At 40.1% G+C, this 16,591-nt stretch overlaps 1 protein-coding gene across 1 annotated transcript in view; it reads right to left on the reverse strand.

Annotated features, from left to right (window-relative positions):
* The window catches only part of PPP1R9A (protein phosphatase 1 regulatory subunit 9A), a 316,728-nt gene that overhangs the window by 72,315 nt on the left and 227,822 nt on the right, over positions 1 to 16,591 (reverse strand). The window contains exon 7 of the mRNA XM_073809700.1: positions 3,879 to 4,034. Within this exon, the coding sequence (XP_073665801.1) occupies positions 3,879 to 4,034 (156 nt within the window). The remainder of the gene's footprint in view (positions 1 to 3,878; positions 4,035 to 16,591) is intronic.

A 16,591-nucleotide genomic window follows, 5' to 3' on the forward strand; every position in this document is an offset into this window, starting at 1 on the left:
AGTTGGATTGAGAGTTACAACATTCAAAGAAGATTTTTTTTTTTTTTAGATTCCACATATAAGTGAAACCACATGGTATTATTCTTTTCTTTTTTTTTTTGATTGGAACAAGAATTTATTTGAACAGATTTATCAGAGTTTCACCAAAATCACAGCAGCATCAACCACAACTGCAACCACAAACACAAAACAAACAAAAATATAATACTTTAGAAGACCCTTGGAATTCCATGGGCAACTATCAAGGACATTTGTGAATGATCACAGCTCTTTATTCCTCTATTCCTTTCATTAGATGTATGTCAGAAGATGGGAAGGTGAGTGGACAATAACAAAGAGACAGACTAAATTGAGAGTGTTATATTAATTAGTGCAAAATATGTGAGGATTTCCCAAAGTGTAGCAAGAATGAGATGAGGAAAACAATACAAGCTACAATCAGTAAAATCAGGAATATAAGCAAGGCAGGGGCATCTACTGAATATGACCGAGTCCTCTTACATTTCCTAGAAGGTCCTAGGGTCTTTTTATTTTTATTTTTTAATACAGCAGGTTCTTATTAGTTACCTTTTTATACATATTAGTGTATACATGTCAATCCCAATCTCCCAGTTCATCCCACCACCACCCCCGCCTTTTCCCCCTTGGTGTCCATACATTTGTTCTCTACATCTGCATCTCTATTTCTGCCTTGAAAACCTATTCATCTGTACCATTTTTCTAGATTCCACATATATGCATTAATATACGATATTTTTCTTTTTCTGACTTACTTCACTCTGTATGACAGTCTCTAGGTCCATCCACGTCTCTACAAACGACGCAATTCCATTCCTTTTTATGGCTGAGTAATATTCCATTGTACATATGTACCACATCTTCTTTACCCATTCATCTGTCGATGGGCATTTAGGTTGCTTCCATGACCTGGCTATTGTAAATAGTGCTGTGATGAACACTGGGGTGCATGTGTCTTTTTAAATTATGGTTTTCTCTGGGTATATGCCCAGTAGTGGGATTGCTGGGTCATATGGTAATTCTATTTTTAGTTTTTTAAGGAAACTCCATACTGTTCTCCATAGTGGCTGTATCAATATACATTCCCACCAACAGTGCAAGAGGGTTCCCTTTTCTCTGCACCCTCTCCAGCATTTGTTGTTTGTAGACTTTCTGATGATGTCCATTCTAATTGGCATGAGCTGATACCTTATTGTAGTTTTGATTTGCATTTCTCTAATAATTAGTGATATTGAGCAGCTTTTCATGGCCATCTGTATGTCTTCCTTGGAGAAATGTCTATTTAGGTCTTCTGCCCATTTTTTGATTGGGTTGTTTGTTTTCTTGTTATTGAGCTGTATAAGCTTTTTATATATTTTGGAGGTTAATCCTTTGCCCGTTGATTCACTTGCAAATATTTTCTCCCATTCTGAGGGTTGTCTTTTCGTCTTGTTTATAGTTTCCTTTGCTGTGCAAAAGCTTTTAAGTTTCATTAGGTCCCATTTGTTTATTTTTGTTTTTATTTCCACTACTCTAGGAGGTGGGTCAAAAAGGATCTTGCTGTGATTTATGTCAAAGAGTGTTCTTCCTACGTTTTCATCTAAGAGTTTTATAGTGTCTGGTCTTACATTTAGGTCTTCAAACCATTTCGAGTTTATTTTTGTGTATGGTGTTAGGGAGTGTTCTAATTTCATTCTTTTACATGTAGCTGTCCAGTTTTCCCAGCAACACTTATTGAAGAGACTGTCTTTTCTCAAGGAAGATTTCTTAAAGAACAAATAGTTCATCTACTCTTCAGATAATATGTATTATTGGGCCAATTCAGAGCCAAAGAGAAACAGATTATACCACTTCCTCCCACTCAGTCACTTCCTGCAGAAGAACTTTCTTTTTCTGCATTTTTCTTTGGTTTGAAGATATCAGTTAATCTAGAAAGACTTTATAAGAAATGGTCCTAAGGTAGGCATTGCTACTTCTACTATAAGAGAATTCTAATCATTATATAATAGTGTACTTCATTGTCACTGAGACGTTTGTATCTGATTTAGAACTAGGAATAGTCATAAATCATCTGAAAAACCCATGTATTTTGTCTCAAGGACTCTGTGAACTATATAAATGGAAATGGTTCAACCTGACTAATAACAATATGTGGAAGAGAAATGGGCTCAAAACCACTGGGTGACATAAATAGAAAAGCCATTCTGGTGGCAACTTGGCATTAAGTACAAGTCCCCAAAATATTCATATTCTTTGATCTAATAATTCCACTGTAAGAAATTATCCTAAGGATAATTTATTGCAATATTTATTGCAACATTACTTTTAATAATTTAAAAAGACGTGGAAACAAAGGATATGTTCCAAAACAAAGAATTAAGTAAATTATATAAGATCCATAAGATGAAACAGTAAATAAGCATCATTTATGGAAAAATATTTGATGACATGGGAAAATCCTAATAATACACTTTTAAGTATCAAGAGCAGGAATTTAACACAGTATACATCCTACAATCCCAAATACTACAATACTGGGATTAAGAATGATTTTTTGGCATTTATACAAATCTGTATTTTCTAAAACTCTATAATGAACATAAGTTGTTTTATTTAATAAACACTTACATTTGAAAAGTACATTCACTTTGACACTGGTCTCACAACTATAAATTTGTCATAGGGAATTAAAAAGGTAAGTCAATGTACTAGGTGTATTAGGTAAAACATGAGAACATATAAAATTGACCTGTTTATAATACATCAAAATTAGAAATTATAAATAAATTTATAAATTATAAATCTGCAATTATAATCCTTGTTTTTCATGAATAGGAGAATATATTTTCCAAGTGGTCAAGTCCCTAAGAGACTTGCAACCACAAAACAATGGTTTTCAAGTCTCAGTGCTTCAGGGTTATTGTGGGCAGGCTGTAAATAATGACACACTTGTTTCCAACAACGGAGGATGTTCCACAAAGCAATGAAGAATAAAATGCTTGTGGACCCATTCATCACTGTTTCTGTTTTACAAGTTGGGGGTCTGAGAAGTTCATCTGGAAGAAGAGTTTTTGTGGTTATCTGCATTCGCCCCCTCAGGATCCATTCCTGGTCCTTTTCTGACAGCTCCTGCCTCAGGAGGCTAATCTCTTCAGATTTCAAGACTGAATCTCCCAGGCTCCGCTGCCTGGGTTAAGCTGATGGGAGGCATCAACAAGAGGACAGAAGGGTCTTGGTATATTATCACCCTTACCCCCAGGATGTAGTTTTTAGCAGTGGTTGCATCTTACAAAGCTGCAGTTGTTGAATGGCCCTCCTTCAAAAAAAGGTAATCTCTTTCCCTCTTTACCCATTAAGCCAAAAGATGGTAACAACTTCCCCTGTGGCCAGTCCCTCTACACTGCACCATCCCTTGGTAGTTCTGTTAACTCTACTCAAAGTTCATTCATTAAACTTTCTTCAGTTAAACCACTTGGGAATATCATCGGATCCCTGTTGGAACCTTGTCTATTTTAGGAAAAGAAAAACAAAAGCCTTTTTAGAAATCACTGCCTTCGAGGAAAGCCAGGTTCCAAAACTTTCATAAAGCTTTACAAATATAATCCTGACACGAAAACTGCAAATTTAAGCTATAGCTTGAAACTATGGAACAGACAAGTTAAAAACTGTCACTATGACAAATAACAAGCATTTAAATTAATGACTGTGGAATGAGATCTACTTAACTTTTGCCTTGAAATTCAATGAGATTCAGGACAATCTGTTACTGAAAGGCTTTCTTTAAAAAACTGATTATTCTTAATACACTTTTCAAACAAATATATATACTTAATAATGAAATGGACAGCTATAGAAAAATACTTTGCAGATCAGCAACTTACCTCTTTGAACTTGTGACTGAGCTTGCTTGTGTCCAGGTCTGATGGGGAAAACATGTCCTCATTCTCAGGCAGCTCGAAGACTTCAATGGCGATGTCACTGCCAGGAAGAACAGGTCCTACCTCATCCTCCTCTTCATCTGTGGCATATTCTCCTGTCTGAAAGGAAGGGGATTTCAGAAATCCAGCTGTCCTTACCCATGTGGAGGTGGGTTATTTTAAAATATTTTATAAAAGAGAAATAAAATATGTCACCAAATGGTAAAAGTGTAAGTAGGCTTTTGAGTCAAGCATGCCTCATTCAGTCAATGTTACAAACAAATGTTAGTTCAAAAATCCAAAGTGACATGTCTATGCCATTTATAAGTGCATTTCTAAAAATCTAAGAGCATCAGCAGTATCTTTAGTAAAGCAACAAAACCTTTATTTTAAATCAAAGTGTTTGATGTTTTTACTAAATAAAATTATGTTGCTAAGGGAAATAAGTAATTCCTTTAAATTCCCAACACCTGTAATGAATAAGTCACCCAATATTGACAGCAGGGAAGAAGGAAGGGGAGACCAAAAGATTCATCGAGTTGGAAAGGACCTTAATTAAGCCTTACAAAGGTTTAGTAGATTGATTCTCCTAAGTTTTAGAGTTTAATCAACTCTGTTTCATTTGCTTGTCTAACTAACGTGGTGGTGAACTAGTGACCTGAAGAATTAACCAAAGGTTTCTAACTTACAGCCCACACAGGTGTATCGCTTTGCGTATACAGTACTACTTTAATAAATCTCAGCATTTTGGCAATGTTAAAAACTTTCACCTATTCTAGATTTCCAGTTTTTCTTGAGAAAGCCAAAGATCTGGCAATATAAGCACATAACGACATGATAACCACTGGCCAGAGTCAGCAGTCGTTGTCCCTTTACACAGGTACACTTTGTAATACACCATAACTTCCATAATTCATTATTCTAAGCTGTTAGCATCACTCCTTCGTGATACCCATGGGCACCTGTAGGTATATGAGTTCATGACCCTTGGAATAAATATTCCTCCTCACGACTAAGTTCCTTAACATTATTAGAAAGTAGCTCCTCTCCTGGCAGCATCAGGCTATGAGACTCTAATTCAAAATAATTGTTTGAAATCTATACCGTCTGATATAATTTAAAGATAAATCACTGAGTCACAGTGTTGAAAAACAAAGTTCATTTAATTCACCCCTGTTCCTTCAGGTAGTATTACATTTCATACATAAAACAGCTAGGGATTCATACTGCCTTTTAAAAAAAATTTCATAGCATACTGAGTGATCTATTCCTTTGATCCAAGAGGCTTAGCATCTTACTGTTATTTTTTCTTTTGGCTCTACACTATATTCTTCTTGCTAAACCTGAAACGGTATTTACTTGACTATGTTTGCACATGAAGGAAATCCAATCCTTAACCTCAACGTAATAATTCCTAATTTCTGCAAGACCATTAATGAATTGCCGTTCTGACTTCTCTGAGTAAAATAATTCTAGTTTCCTTGTAGGTCTCATTCTCTGTAATTGTCTTTGCGCCTGTACTCTGACTTCTCTCCAAGCTCTCGGTATTTTCTCTTAAATTGTGGTGTCCAGAAGTAGATACAGTATCTATTAAGGAATCTGGCAGGCATTGACCACGATGAACAAACAAAGGATGCCTCAGCATCCTCAGACTCTTTTTCCACACACAGAGACTATTAGCATGAAGACTTTGACTTTGGTGGCATTTGTGTATAGAAGTAAGGTCAGGATATTTCATACAGAGCAGTGATTTTCCAAACTGGTTACATGTTAGTTAGAAACCCCCTTCCCCCGCACAGCCCTAATATAATCAGCGATGCTTTGACTGAAAGGGAAAGAGGTGGATGGCCTCCATCTTTTTTTCTTTTAATTTTTTTAATTTTTGGCTGTGTTGCGTCCTTGTTGCTGTGTGCAGGCTTTCTCTAGTTGTGGTGAGTGGGGACTACTCTTCGTTGTGGTGCGCAGGCTTCTCATTGCGGAGGCTTTTCTTGTGGAGCACGGGCTCTAGGCGTGTGGGCTTCAGTAGTTGTGGCTCAGAGGCTCTAGAGCGCAGACTCAGTAGTTGTGGCGCACGGGCTTAGTTACTCCGCATCACGTTGAATCTTCCCGTACCAGGGCTCGAACCTGTGTCCCCTGCATTGGCAGGCAGATTCTCAACCACTACGCCACAGGAAAGTCCTGGCCTCCATCTTTATACTATATAGCTCATCAGCACCTGGAACCCTAGGGGTCTTTAGAAACCAATCTGAAGGGAATTCCCTGGTGGTTAAGAATCTGCCTGCCAATGCAGGGGACACGGGTTGGACCTCTGGTCCGGGAAGATCCCACATGCCGCGGAGCAACTAAGCCCGTGTGCCACAACTACTGAGCCTGTGCTCTAGAGCCTCTGAGCCACAACTACTGAGCCCATGTGCCACAACTACTGAAGCCCTCACGCTCTAGGGCCCATGTGCTGCAACTACTGAGCCCACGTGCTGCAACTAGACCCAATGCAGCCAAAAATACATAAAATTTTAAGAAAAGAAAGAAAGAAAGGTCTGAAGTCTTCTGCCAGTGTTCAGTAGGAGGGGCAGGACGGGAATAAAGATGCAGACCTACTAGAGAATGGACTTGAGGACATAGGGAGGGGGAAGGGTAAGCTGGGACGAAGTGAGAGAGTGGCATGGACTTATACATACTACCAAATGTAAAATCGATAGCTAGTGGGAAGCAGCCGCATAGCACAGGGAGATCAGCTCGGTGCTTTGTGACCACCTAGAGGGGTGGGATAGGGAGGGTGGGAGGGAGGGAGACGCAAGAGGGAAGAGATATGAGGATGTATGTATATGTATAGCTGATTCACTTTGTTATAAAGCAGAAACTAACACACCATTGTAAAGCAATTATACTCCAATAAAGATGTTAAAAAAATAAATAAAATAATAAAAGAGAAAGAAAGAAACCAGTCTGAAAATGTCTAAACTGGAAATACCATTTTAAGTGTCTTTGGCACTGGCAGGGCAAGGTAGCTGAACAGTGGGGCTGGTTGGTTCCAGATAGCTTCCATTCATGGTATGATTAGTTCCTATAAACCTTAAAAGGACTCTTAATTCCAGACTTGGTATTTTTTTTGTGTGATATTCTGTAAATTAATTCATCTCCTATTTATACATACTTTTAGAACTAATAGGTACTTTATGAATCCCAGTGATGTTATTAATAGAAAGGTAGCAAGGCTGGCAAAGTGCACAATCTCAAGATAACCGGATGAAAGTTTTGATTTAGAGATATAAAACTCTGTGCTTGTTTTTGACCCTATAGTTACAACTAGCAGCAAAGCCGGGTGTTTATTATGAAGGCCTAAGCCAGGTACATAAAATTCACTTCTATATCAAATCAATTTGATGACTATCATGAATGACTCAATAAAATCTTAAGTTAAATTTAAAGTCTGATGACAATGCAGCACATTTTAAACATAAGAGTTGAAATGAACAATTTGACTTCCCTTTGCCAGCTTGAAAATAGATACTTCTTCACCATATCTAAGGGAATGAACATAAGCCTGTGCCTAGGAGGGGGCCTAACCTATAACAGGATCTTAACAAACATTTTTAAAAGAATAAATCCAAGAACGCCAATTCATTTACTTGGTAATATCTATAACCTGCTAAGGAAGTTTTCAATAATATCCAGAAAATGCACTGTAAAGTCATTTGATGAGAAGGCAGCATTCTATCATATTTATTTTTTTAACGCTCCTTTTAGTGAATAACAGGATAAGGGTTGTACAATATATACAATTCTTACCTCTAAGTATAATTCTGGCTTTGTTACCCATTTGAGTCATCAAAATTATCTCCATAAATGTAAGTTATTAATAATTCTTTCGATTCTTTTATTTTTTTTACTCTACCGGTCTCTCTCCTCAACACCCAAATCACCTGCAATCTGCTAAAGTTTTTTATCTCTCATTTCATCTTTCCATTTACTAATGTTTTCTGTTTCTAATTAGTCTCATAAGCATCCTGAGGACAAAATGTATATTTTACTGTCTTGATTCTACTTATTACTTACTAGAGACTCTGGATAGGGCGTTTAAAAACGTTATATTGCCATTCTCTCTCACAGATCATTTACCAATCCCATCCTAAATAGGCTTTAGAATAAAGGGTGCCTTTACTACAGAACCTCATAGACACCTGGAAGTTAAAAAGTTACATTTGGTAGACTTAGCGTATGTGTTCTTCTGATTTTTTTATCTTTGTGGAAAATGGACATTATTTTTATGGTAATCTGCAAATAAAATAAATTACATGGAATGATATGTTAGCAGAATTTCATAAACCTCAAAATTAAATTGGACTGAATCTGACATTTACAGAGGAAGACAGACAACGTTGTACCCCCCAAAAGTTGCTACAACAAAGTATTTCCAGTGGTATCCAGGTCCTTCTCTTTATCTCTTTATTCTGAAAAGATTCAGCATCTTTCAAGTAAACAGAGACTCTTGAAAGTTCTTCGTCCCAACCTGCAAATCCACTTTAAATGAGGCAAGAATAGTTCTTGCCTTTTCATCTTCTTGTCTACCTTCTTGATTAATATCTTATACTCTTTAATGGCTTCCCATAAAGGGTCAAAAAAAGAATAGTGATTATTTTGTAACTTACTATGTGCCCACCACTGTACCTTCCTTAAAAAACTAATATAGGTATTACTGTACCGTGTTAGCTTGAGGAAACTGAGGTTCAGAGACTTTACCCAAGGTCAATTAGTTATGTTGCTGAAGCCTACACATCTAACATATTCCAAAGCCCATGCTCTTTCTTCTATGCTATCCTGCTTACAGTCTACAGAACTAAAGCTTTGTAAAAAAAAAAAAAAAGATGGAAATACATTCCTTTCATTTTTCTCCAACCAAAAACCCTGGTGCATAATCCTGTGGTGTTGAAATTCACCCTCCACATCTTTGAACATTATCATTCAGTTCACTTTGAAGACTTGCACCTGCCTGCAATGAGCTCCAAAGTTCCTGTCCTCTTCTTTTCTCTCATAATATGCTCACCCTGGGCAAGCGCATAGAAGTCCCCTTCAAAAGGTTTGGCTCACAGGTATGCTGACTGATGTTTCATGCACTTTTTCTTATATAAACCAGAACCAGAGCATATAATCTATAGAATTAATGCAGTGTCTTAAAATGGATGAAAAAGGGCTTCCCTGGTGGCGCAGTGGTTGAGAGTCCACCTGCCGATGCAGGGGACATGAGTTCGTGCCCCAGTCCGGGAAGATCCCACATGCCGCAGAGCGGCTGGGCCTGTGAGCCATGGCCACTGAGCCTGTGCGTCCGGAGCCTGTGCTCCGCAACGGGAGAGGCCACAACAGTGAGAGGCCCGTGTGCAGAAAAAAAAAAAGGATGAAAAAGATTCTTGCAGGGCAAAATGAGTGCTAAGGTCCTCTAGATTTTTATGGTTTTTCTCTTTTACGTTTCCTTCTCACATCTAATTTTCTTGAGCTACCAGTCTTCACTGAATCTTTGCAAAGCATTGTATCTGCTTTCATAGACACAATTTCCTTTATACTCATATGCTATTGGGGGATTTAATATTTTATTAAAATACATAATTACAATGTTAAGTACAACTGACAGGTTCTGCCTCTTCTGGTGGTTCTGGTGGGACCAGAAGCATGTAGACATATTAGAGCCTTGAATACTCAGGAGGGCTGTAGATCTCAGTGTAGGTTTTACAGAAGGAACAGACAGTATCTGTTATAGTGGTGAGTTAAGTGGTGACCAATTAAAGCATCTTGGTTTTGAAGTCACGTAGGCCTGGGTTCAAATCCCGGCTCTTGATATTGGTAAAGTTAGTTTTCAGATCTAAGTTTCAATTTCCTCATCTATAAAACGAGGATAAAAATAGTTCCTTAGTATAACAAGGTTGTCATGACATTAAGTTAGATGGTACCTGTAGAGTGTTCAACACAAGGTCAGGAACATGGCAATGCTCAAAATAAGTGAGCACTGCTGCTGCTGCTGCTGCAGTACTTATACTACAACAGCAACAGGCTAAAGCCTTCATCAAATCTTGTAACCAGACATCTGCTAACTTTTGGTCTCATAAATATAATATCCTAGAAGACTTTGCCACATGAATCTTTTGAAAGCAAACTGGTCGGGCTTCCCTGGTGGCGCAGTGGTTGGGGGTCCGCCTGCCGATGCAGGGGACACGGGTTCGTGCCCCAGTCCAGGAGGATCCCGCGTGCCGCGTAGCGGCTGGGCCCGTGAGCCATGGCCGCTGGGCCTGCGCGTCCGGAGACTGTGTTCTGCAGCGGGAGAGGCCGCGGCGGTGAGAGGCCCACGTACCGCAAAAAAAAATAAAATAAAATAAAAAAAGCAAACTGGTCATTTCTGAAGTAAAACTTCTCCTTTCCCTAAACCTGCTCCTCTTCTTGTATTCCCAGTTTTGGAGTAGGTACCAGCTTCTACCCAAGGCCAAGCAAACTTCCAGGCCTCTGTTCTCCTCACTGATCGACTCCACTCCTGCCCCAGTGGTCCAAGATGAATATCCATCTACTTAGCACATCCCGTGAAGCTGCTGGCATAAGACTCTTCTAACTCACTCCTTTACGTTTCCGTGGCATGCCTTCTGTCACTCAGGAAGCTTGGCTGTTTTTATACCTGCCTCCTCCCAACAACTTCTTTCAACTGTAGGTTCCCTGAGAATGCCAGGCATAATCTATCCCTGTGATCCCAGTGTGGCTAGCACACTGCTTGGCATACAGTAGGCACCGAACAAATGTTTGCTGAGTGAATTGATACAGTTTTAGTCACATCTGCACAGCACAGCAGAGCCTGATTTTCCTGTTAATTCTCAGCTTTCAAGTAAGAAATACAGTGAAGCACAGCTGCAGCTGGGGCCTAAATGACCCTTTTGGGGATTTTCTCTTGTTGTTAGGTTCAACCATTAGCAGTAATTTTTGCTGCAGCAATGTTTGTTCTGGTAAATTCAGGGAAACTAAATGGTGCTAATCATAAAAATAGCCTTAATTACGCAGTTTTTGTTGGAATTTGTTTACTGGAATTGAATTTGGTTATATATATTTTCAGACTCAGTTCTGTGGGAGAATAGAAGAGAGTTGCTTTTTCTCTGGAGGAGGAAGACCTCAAACTAACACTTTAAGGTTTAAAATTCCTAAGTCTGTGCCAACCATCCAGATGGCTTTCAGCAAAAGCATCCCCTTCTCTGCAAAGGCATCTCTCTTTCCATTTTCTGTCAGTTGACTTCTGTGTGTCCTGATTTTGTAGTGTTGGGCTACTTAGTCTCTTTTCACATCACTGGGAATAACAGCACCTTCTTCATAAGGTGGTTGGGAGAATTTCTAGTAGTGATATATTCAAAGTATTGATCATAGTGCCTAGAATATGCCAAATGACAAGATGACTTTATGACTACGATTATTTTCACTGTCCCTCGTTTCTCCAGGACAATGCCACAGAACAGTACAACAAAAAAAGAGCATGACTTGGGGGCTGGAGAGACCAGGGCCCCAAAAGAGAAAAAACAACGTCACAGCTGGATGATAGTGGGCAAGTCATTTAGCTTGTATCTTCCGTGATCTCCTCTTCTATAAAATGGTTCAAAAGATACCAATCTCATAGGTATTGAGAGGATTCAAAGAAATAAAATATGTAAAACATCCAACATGATAGCCCAAGATATATATTCATTTATCAAGTCATTCAAAATTTTCTTGTCACTCTTTGTTCTCAGAATGTTTTGACATTGCACTCCATTCTTACTGTCTAGTCGCCAAATCAAGAAACATCTAAAATCTCTATCTTGATTACTCATAAGGCCTCTTGTGTTCCCTGCCTTCAGGTGCTCAGTGCCTCAGGTCACTGATAATACTGCTGGCAAATTATTCTTCCTAAAATTCTGATATAAGATTTAAGATTAAGATTTGCCTATAAAATCTTCTGTAACAATTCAAACGCACTTTTCCCTTCTTAAAATTGTTACAGCAATTGTGGTAGACCATTCAAAAATCAGAATTAGATGTTACGGAGTTTTAAAGTTTTTTTTTTTTAGTTTTTTTCTCCCTTCCTTTTCAAAAGTATACTCCTCAAAAGCAGGGACTCTCTTTACCACTCTGGTAGGAAAATGACCCCTAATGATCCCTTCTTCCTGGGCAATCATGCTCTTGTATAATCCTTTCCCTTGAATGTGGACTGGATCTACAGACTCACTTCTTTTTTTTTTAATTAATTTATCTTTTAGTTTTGGCTGCATTGGATCTTTGTTGCTGCACGTGGGCTTTCTCTAGCTGCGGCGAGCTGGGACTACTCTTCGTTGCGGTGCGTGGTCTTCTCATTGTGGTGGCTTCTCTTGTTGCAGAGCACGGGCTCTAGGTGCATGGGCTTCAGTAGTTGTGGCACATGGGCTCAATAGTTGTGGCTCATGGGCTGTAGAGCACAGGCTCAGTAGTTGTGGTGCACAGGCTTGGTTGCTCTGTGGCATGTGGGATCTTCCCAGACCAGGGTTTGAACCCGTGTCCCCTGCATTGGCAGGCAGATTCTTAACCACTGCGCCACCAGGGAAGTCCCTACAGACTCACTTCTAACAAGCACAATACAACAAAAGCGATGGGGTGTCACTTCTAAGATTAGTTTACAAAAAACTGTGAGTGGCGTCTCTTTTGTCTTCTTGCTCTTCAAAAACAAGCCACCATGTTGTATGTGGCCCCATGGAGAGGCGCACATCACAAGGAACTGATGTTTCTGGTCAACAGCCAGCAAGGGCCTGAGGCTTGCCAAAAGGCACATGAGGGAGCTTGGAAGTAGATCTCCTGCATTCTGCCAACATCTGTGAGCGAGCTTGGAAGCAGATCTTCCTCCAGTTGAGCGTGTATATGACTGCAGCTCTGGCTGAAACCTTATTTTTGGCCTTGCAAGAGATCTTGAGTCAGAGGTATCCAGGTAAACTGACCCACAGATACTGTAATGTGTGAATACTTCTTATTTTAAGTTGCTGAGTTTTGGTGGTAATTTGTTATAGAGCAATAGAAAGGGGGTACTGCCATAACAAATATAGAAAAACAGGGAAGTCTGGAAACAGGCAGTGAATGAAGGCTGGCAGGAAGAATTTTTTTTGTGTGTGTGTGGTACGTGGGCCTCTCACTGCTGTGGCCTCTCCCGTTGCGGAACACAGGCTCCGGACGCGCAGGCCCAGCCGCTCCGCGGCATGTGGGATCCTCCCAGACCGGGGCACGAACCCGTGTCCCCTGCATCGGCAGGCGGACTCTCAACCACTGCGCCACCAGGGAAGCCCTGGCAGGAAGAATTTTGAAGAGTATGTTAAAGCAGCCTAAATTGCCTTGAAAAGACTGTAAGTGGAGATCTGGAAGGGGGATCCTTGCTGTGTAGTGGCAGAAAGCTTTGCCACATTATCACCTTCTGTAAGGAAAATGTAGGAAATATCCCTACTGAACCGAGTGAGCCAGGGAAGTAGATTTCCAAACAAAGTGCTGAAGGCGCTGCCTGATTTCTTCCTGCTGCTTCCACTAAAATATGACAAACAGAGATCAATTGAGAGGACTGTTGAACAGAAAGGAACCAAGACTTGATGGTTCTGAAAGTCTTGATTCTAAAATTAAGAAATGGCTTCCAAACAAAGTTCAAATCCAGGATACTGTCATGGTCTAAAAATGAAGCAGCAGCTGTGACCACAAAACTCTTTTGTTAAGAATTCTGAGCTTAGGAAACTCAAATTTTTTATAATAGGCGGTAAGCAAGTCTGTCACCTACCCTGGAGATACTATCTCTATTTTCCAAGGTTGTTCATTATACAAATATCATTGAAAAAATAATTTGAAACAAAGGCCAACATGCCTCTGCTCATAAGACATGCAGAGAAGTGAGAGAGCCATGGGGGAATTGTCTCCCAACAATATCCACCCTCATTTCTACACTATCTTGACAACTGGTGAATTTTTCCATGAGTATGACATTCCCTTGACTACACTGATAAGTGTGACCAAGACTGGCTAGGACCAAAACTGTTCAGTCTGTCTCACAGCATATAATTAAAACTACTATTAAAAGAACTCCAAACAGCAGAATGAGCCCAACTTGCAGTACTGAGATCAACCATACTCGCCAGGCTTCCAGACTCTACTGGCTAAACAAATCCCATAAATGATCAGGGGTTACCTTAGAAATCCAGGTAGCTTTCTCCTTAAGCTTCTTCACTGAGTTTTCCACTTGGCCTAAGGTATTAATCCAGGTACAGCAGGAGGTATCGGTGATTGCACAGACTAGGCATTGGACCACAGGAGGAAATCTAGGGTTCAGGGCGATTCTATCACCCACCACTGGCCAGTGAGTTGAGGTCAACCTGAATGCCTTCCAGGATAGAGGTGGTGTCATTGATAACATCACCTAAAGTTTGGAACAAATTTTGAACCACCTTATCTAATTAAATGACTCCAAACCTAAGAATAATTGCATATAAATAAAAAGTCAGCTATCCCCCAGGAAAGCAACCCCGATTAACTAAGAACAGCCTCACTTCCGAGGGATCTCTAATGTCATCTGAGGGCTACATGATCTGATAATTACAGTATTTCTTTTAATACATGAAGGCCTCTTATGACTACCCCTAAGCTTCATGAAAAGTCTCAAGAGTGTGACCAATTGCCACAATTTGTTTCTATAGTTTGCCATCCTAAACTTTAATCTGTAATTTTCCAAGTGACAGACCAACAGGCTGTTGACAGCAGCTCAAAAATCAGTAAAAATATCACAAGGTTCCTCAAGGGGAGTACTGGCCAGAGTTATAAGTATGACCTTGAATTCTGCCCAGTGAGCAAAGTGACCATGTTCATTTTGGGGTCTGCATAGCTAGTGCTGAGGTTGGAAAGCCAAACAGGTGGAGTTGGACAGCTTGGCTGAACCACTGGTGAAACAAACCCAGGGATTTAAGGAAACCTCTATGAACCAAAGGCCTCATTGAGCTAGAGGCCTTGTTTCAGGAGGATAGTTGCAGATAGTTCCCCCCAAATAAAAAGCTGCTACTCGTTCATGTACATCTAAGATGCTGCTGGGCCAGGCTAGCAGCTTTCTTGAATCTGCCATTTCCATTTGACAAGCAAAGTCTGTTGGGCCCTTCCAACCTTATTCATCAGTGAGGTCAAGCTGACCCACATCAAACTGAGAATATTAGGCCAGAGAGTGACAATGCCTCCATGGGTCGAGTATTCAGGTTCAGTTTCCATAAGAGCTTAGCAGGAGGTTAAGAGCTACCCCATCTCCTCTTTCTTTGGTTGCTGCATCAGGCATGCAGTGTTGTGTTGAGAAATGGCCTGAGTATTCTGGCAGCCATTAAGTGTTTAAAATAAACTGCGATATACCCTTCTCTTCCTGTGATTCTATATTGTTTCTACTGGACCACCTGGAATAAAACAGGGAGAGTCATCTACATATCCTATCACTTCTCTATATGTGGCAATCCTTGAGTGGGAGAATCACCACTGTCACTAATGGCACAAAAAACTGCAGGCATATAAGAAATCAATTCCATTGCAGAGTTAGCAGTGGAAGAATAACAGCTTTACGCTGCATCTGCCAAAAGGGTCCCATCCACCCTTTAAAGGCCTCTCCAGCTTTCCTTCTTGCTTTGGACTCTGCCCAAACCACATCAGTTGAATCTGGATATTCTTTCTCACTATGGGATCAGGTGAGATGCTGACTGGTGAGCCAGCATCCACAGAACCATAAAGTTTGAGTGCCTCCCCTCCCAGTTTCCCAGTATATTCAAGGGGTTCATATAGCATTTGATCTCTCTGGAGGACAAAGAGATCTATCTTAGCCTGACCCCTCATCATCTTTCTCCTAAAAGCAGCTGAGGTTAGGGTAGTAAGAGGGGACATCAAGGGGCACGGAGGCAGGGAGAAGCTCTGTGCCTGTAATAAGGTGCCGTAATAATTCATTTCCAGTTATTCAGTTGATTTAATCATTCAATTTCATGTAATAAGTAATAGTGCATTTTCAGTTTTGAGCAGTGCAGTGGTTAATATGTTTTAACCAAACTTCCAATGTCTGTGCTCCACCTAAAGCACTATGCAGGGTGAGTCATCATTACTGATAGACCCATTTAGCTTCAGGGAGTTTTTGACTCAGAAGCCTTGTCCTTGACTCCTACAACAGGGACTCTGTTATGGCGTCCATCTCAATCTGGAGTCCAGTCATTAAGTGTAGTGTGAACATAAGGGATGGGGACGTTTTTCAAGTGGTAATGCTGACTGCAAGAATTTATCCAGATTGTTTTGAACAAAATAGTGTCTCATTCTCTGGTGAGTTACTTTTATCAGCATTATAGACCAGTTAGGACCCAAATATTCATCCATGGTTTACCACAGGAGTTTGTCAATTTGAAAGAAATCTCCCCGACAGGGCTAATCTTCCCTTATGGCAGTCAAGACCCACTGCAAAAAGCTTCACGACATTTTACTGTCTGAGTGAATCTAAAGTTGGCATGATAAACTGCAGGAGGGGTTGAGTCAAAAGGCAGCTCAACTGTTGCTATTTCTCCTTAACTAGCATTATGTTCCTTGTCCCATAATCTCCCCAGTGAACCAGCCAAAGTTTTAAGGATTTACCAGGCTTTTGACTATGACAATGACAAATTCCTTCCCTTCATGCT

The sequence above is a fragment of the Tursiops truncatus genome, chromosome 9 (assembly GCF_011762595.2).
Source record: "Tursiops truncatus isolate mTurTru1 chromosome 9, mTurTru1.mat.Y, whole genome shotgun sequence".
NCBI lineage: Eukaryota > Metazoa > Chordata > Mammalia > Artiodactyla > Delphinidae > Tursiops > Tursiops truncatus.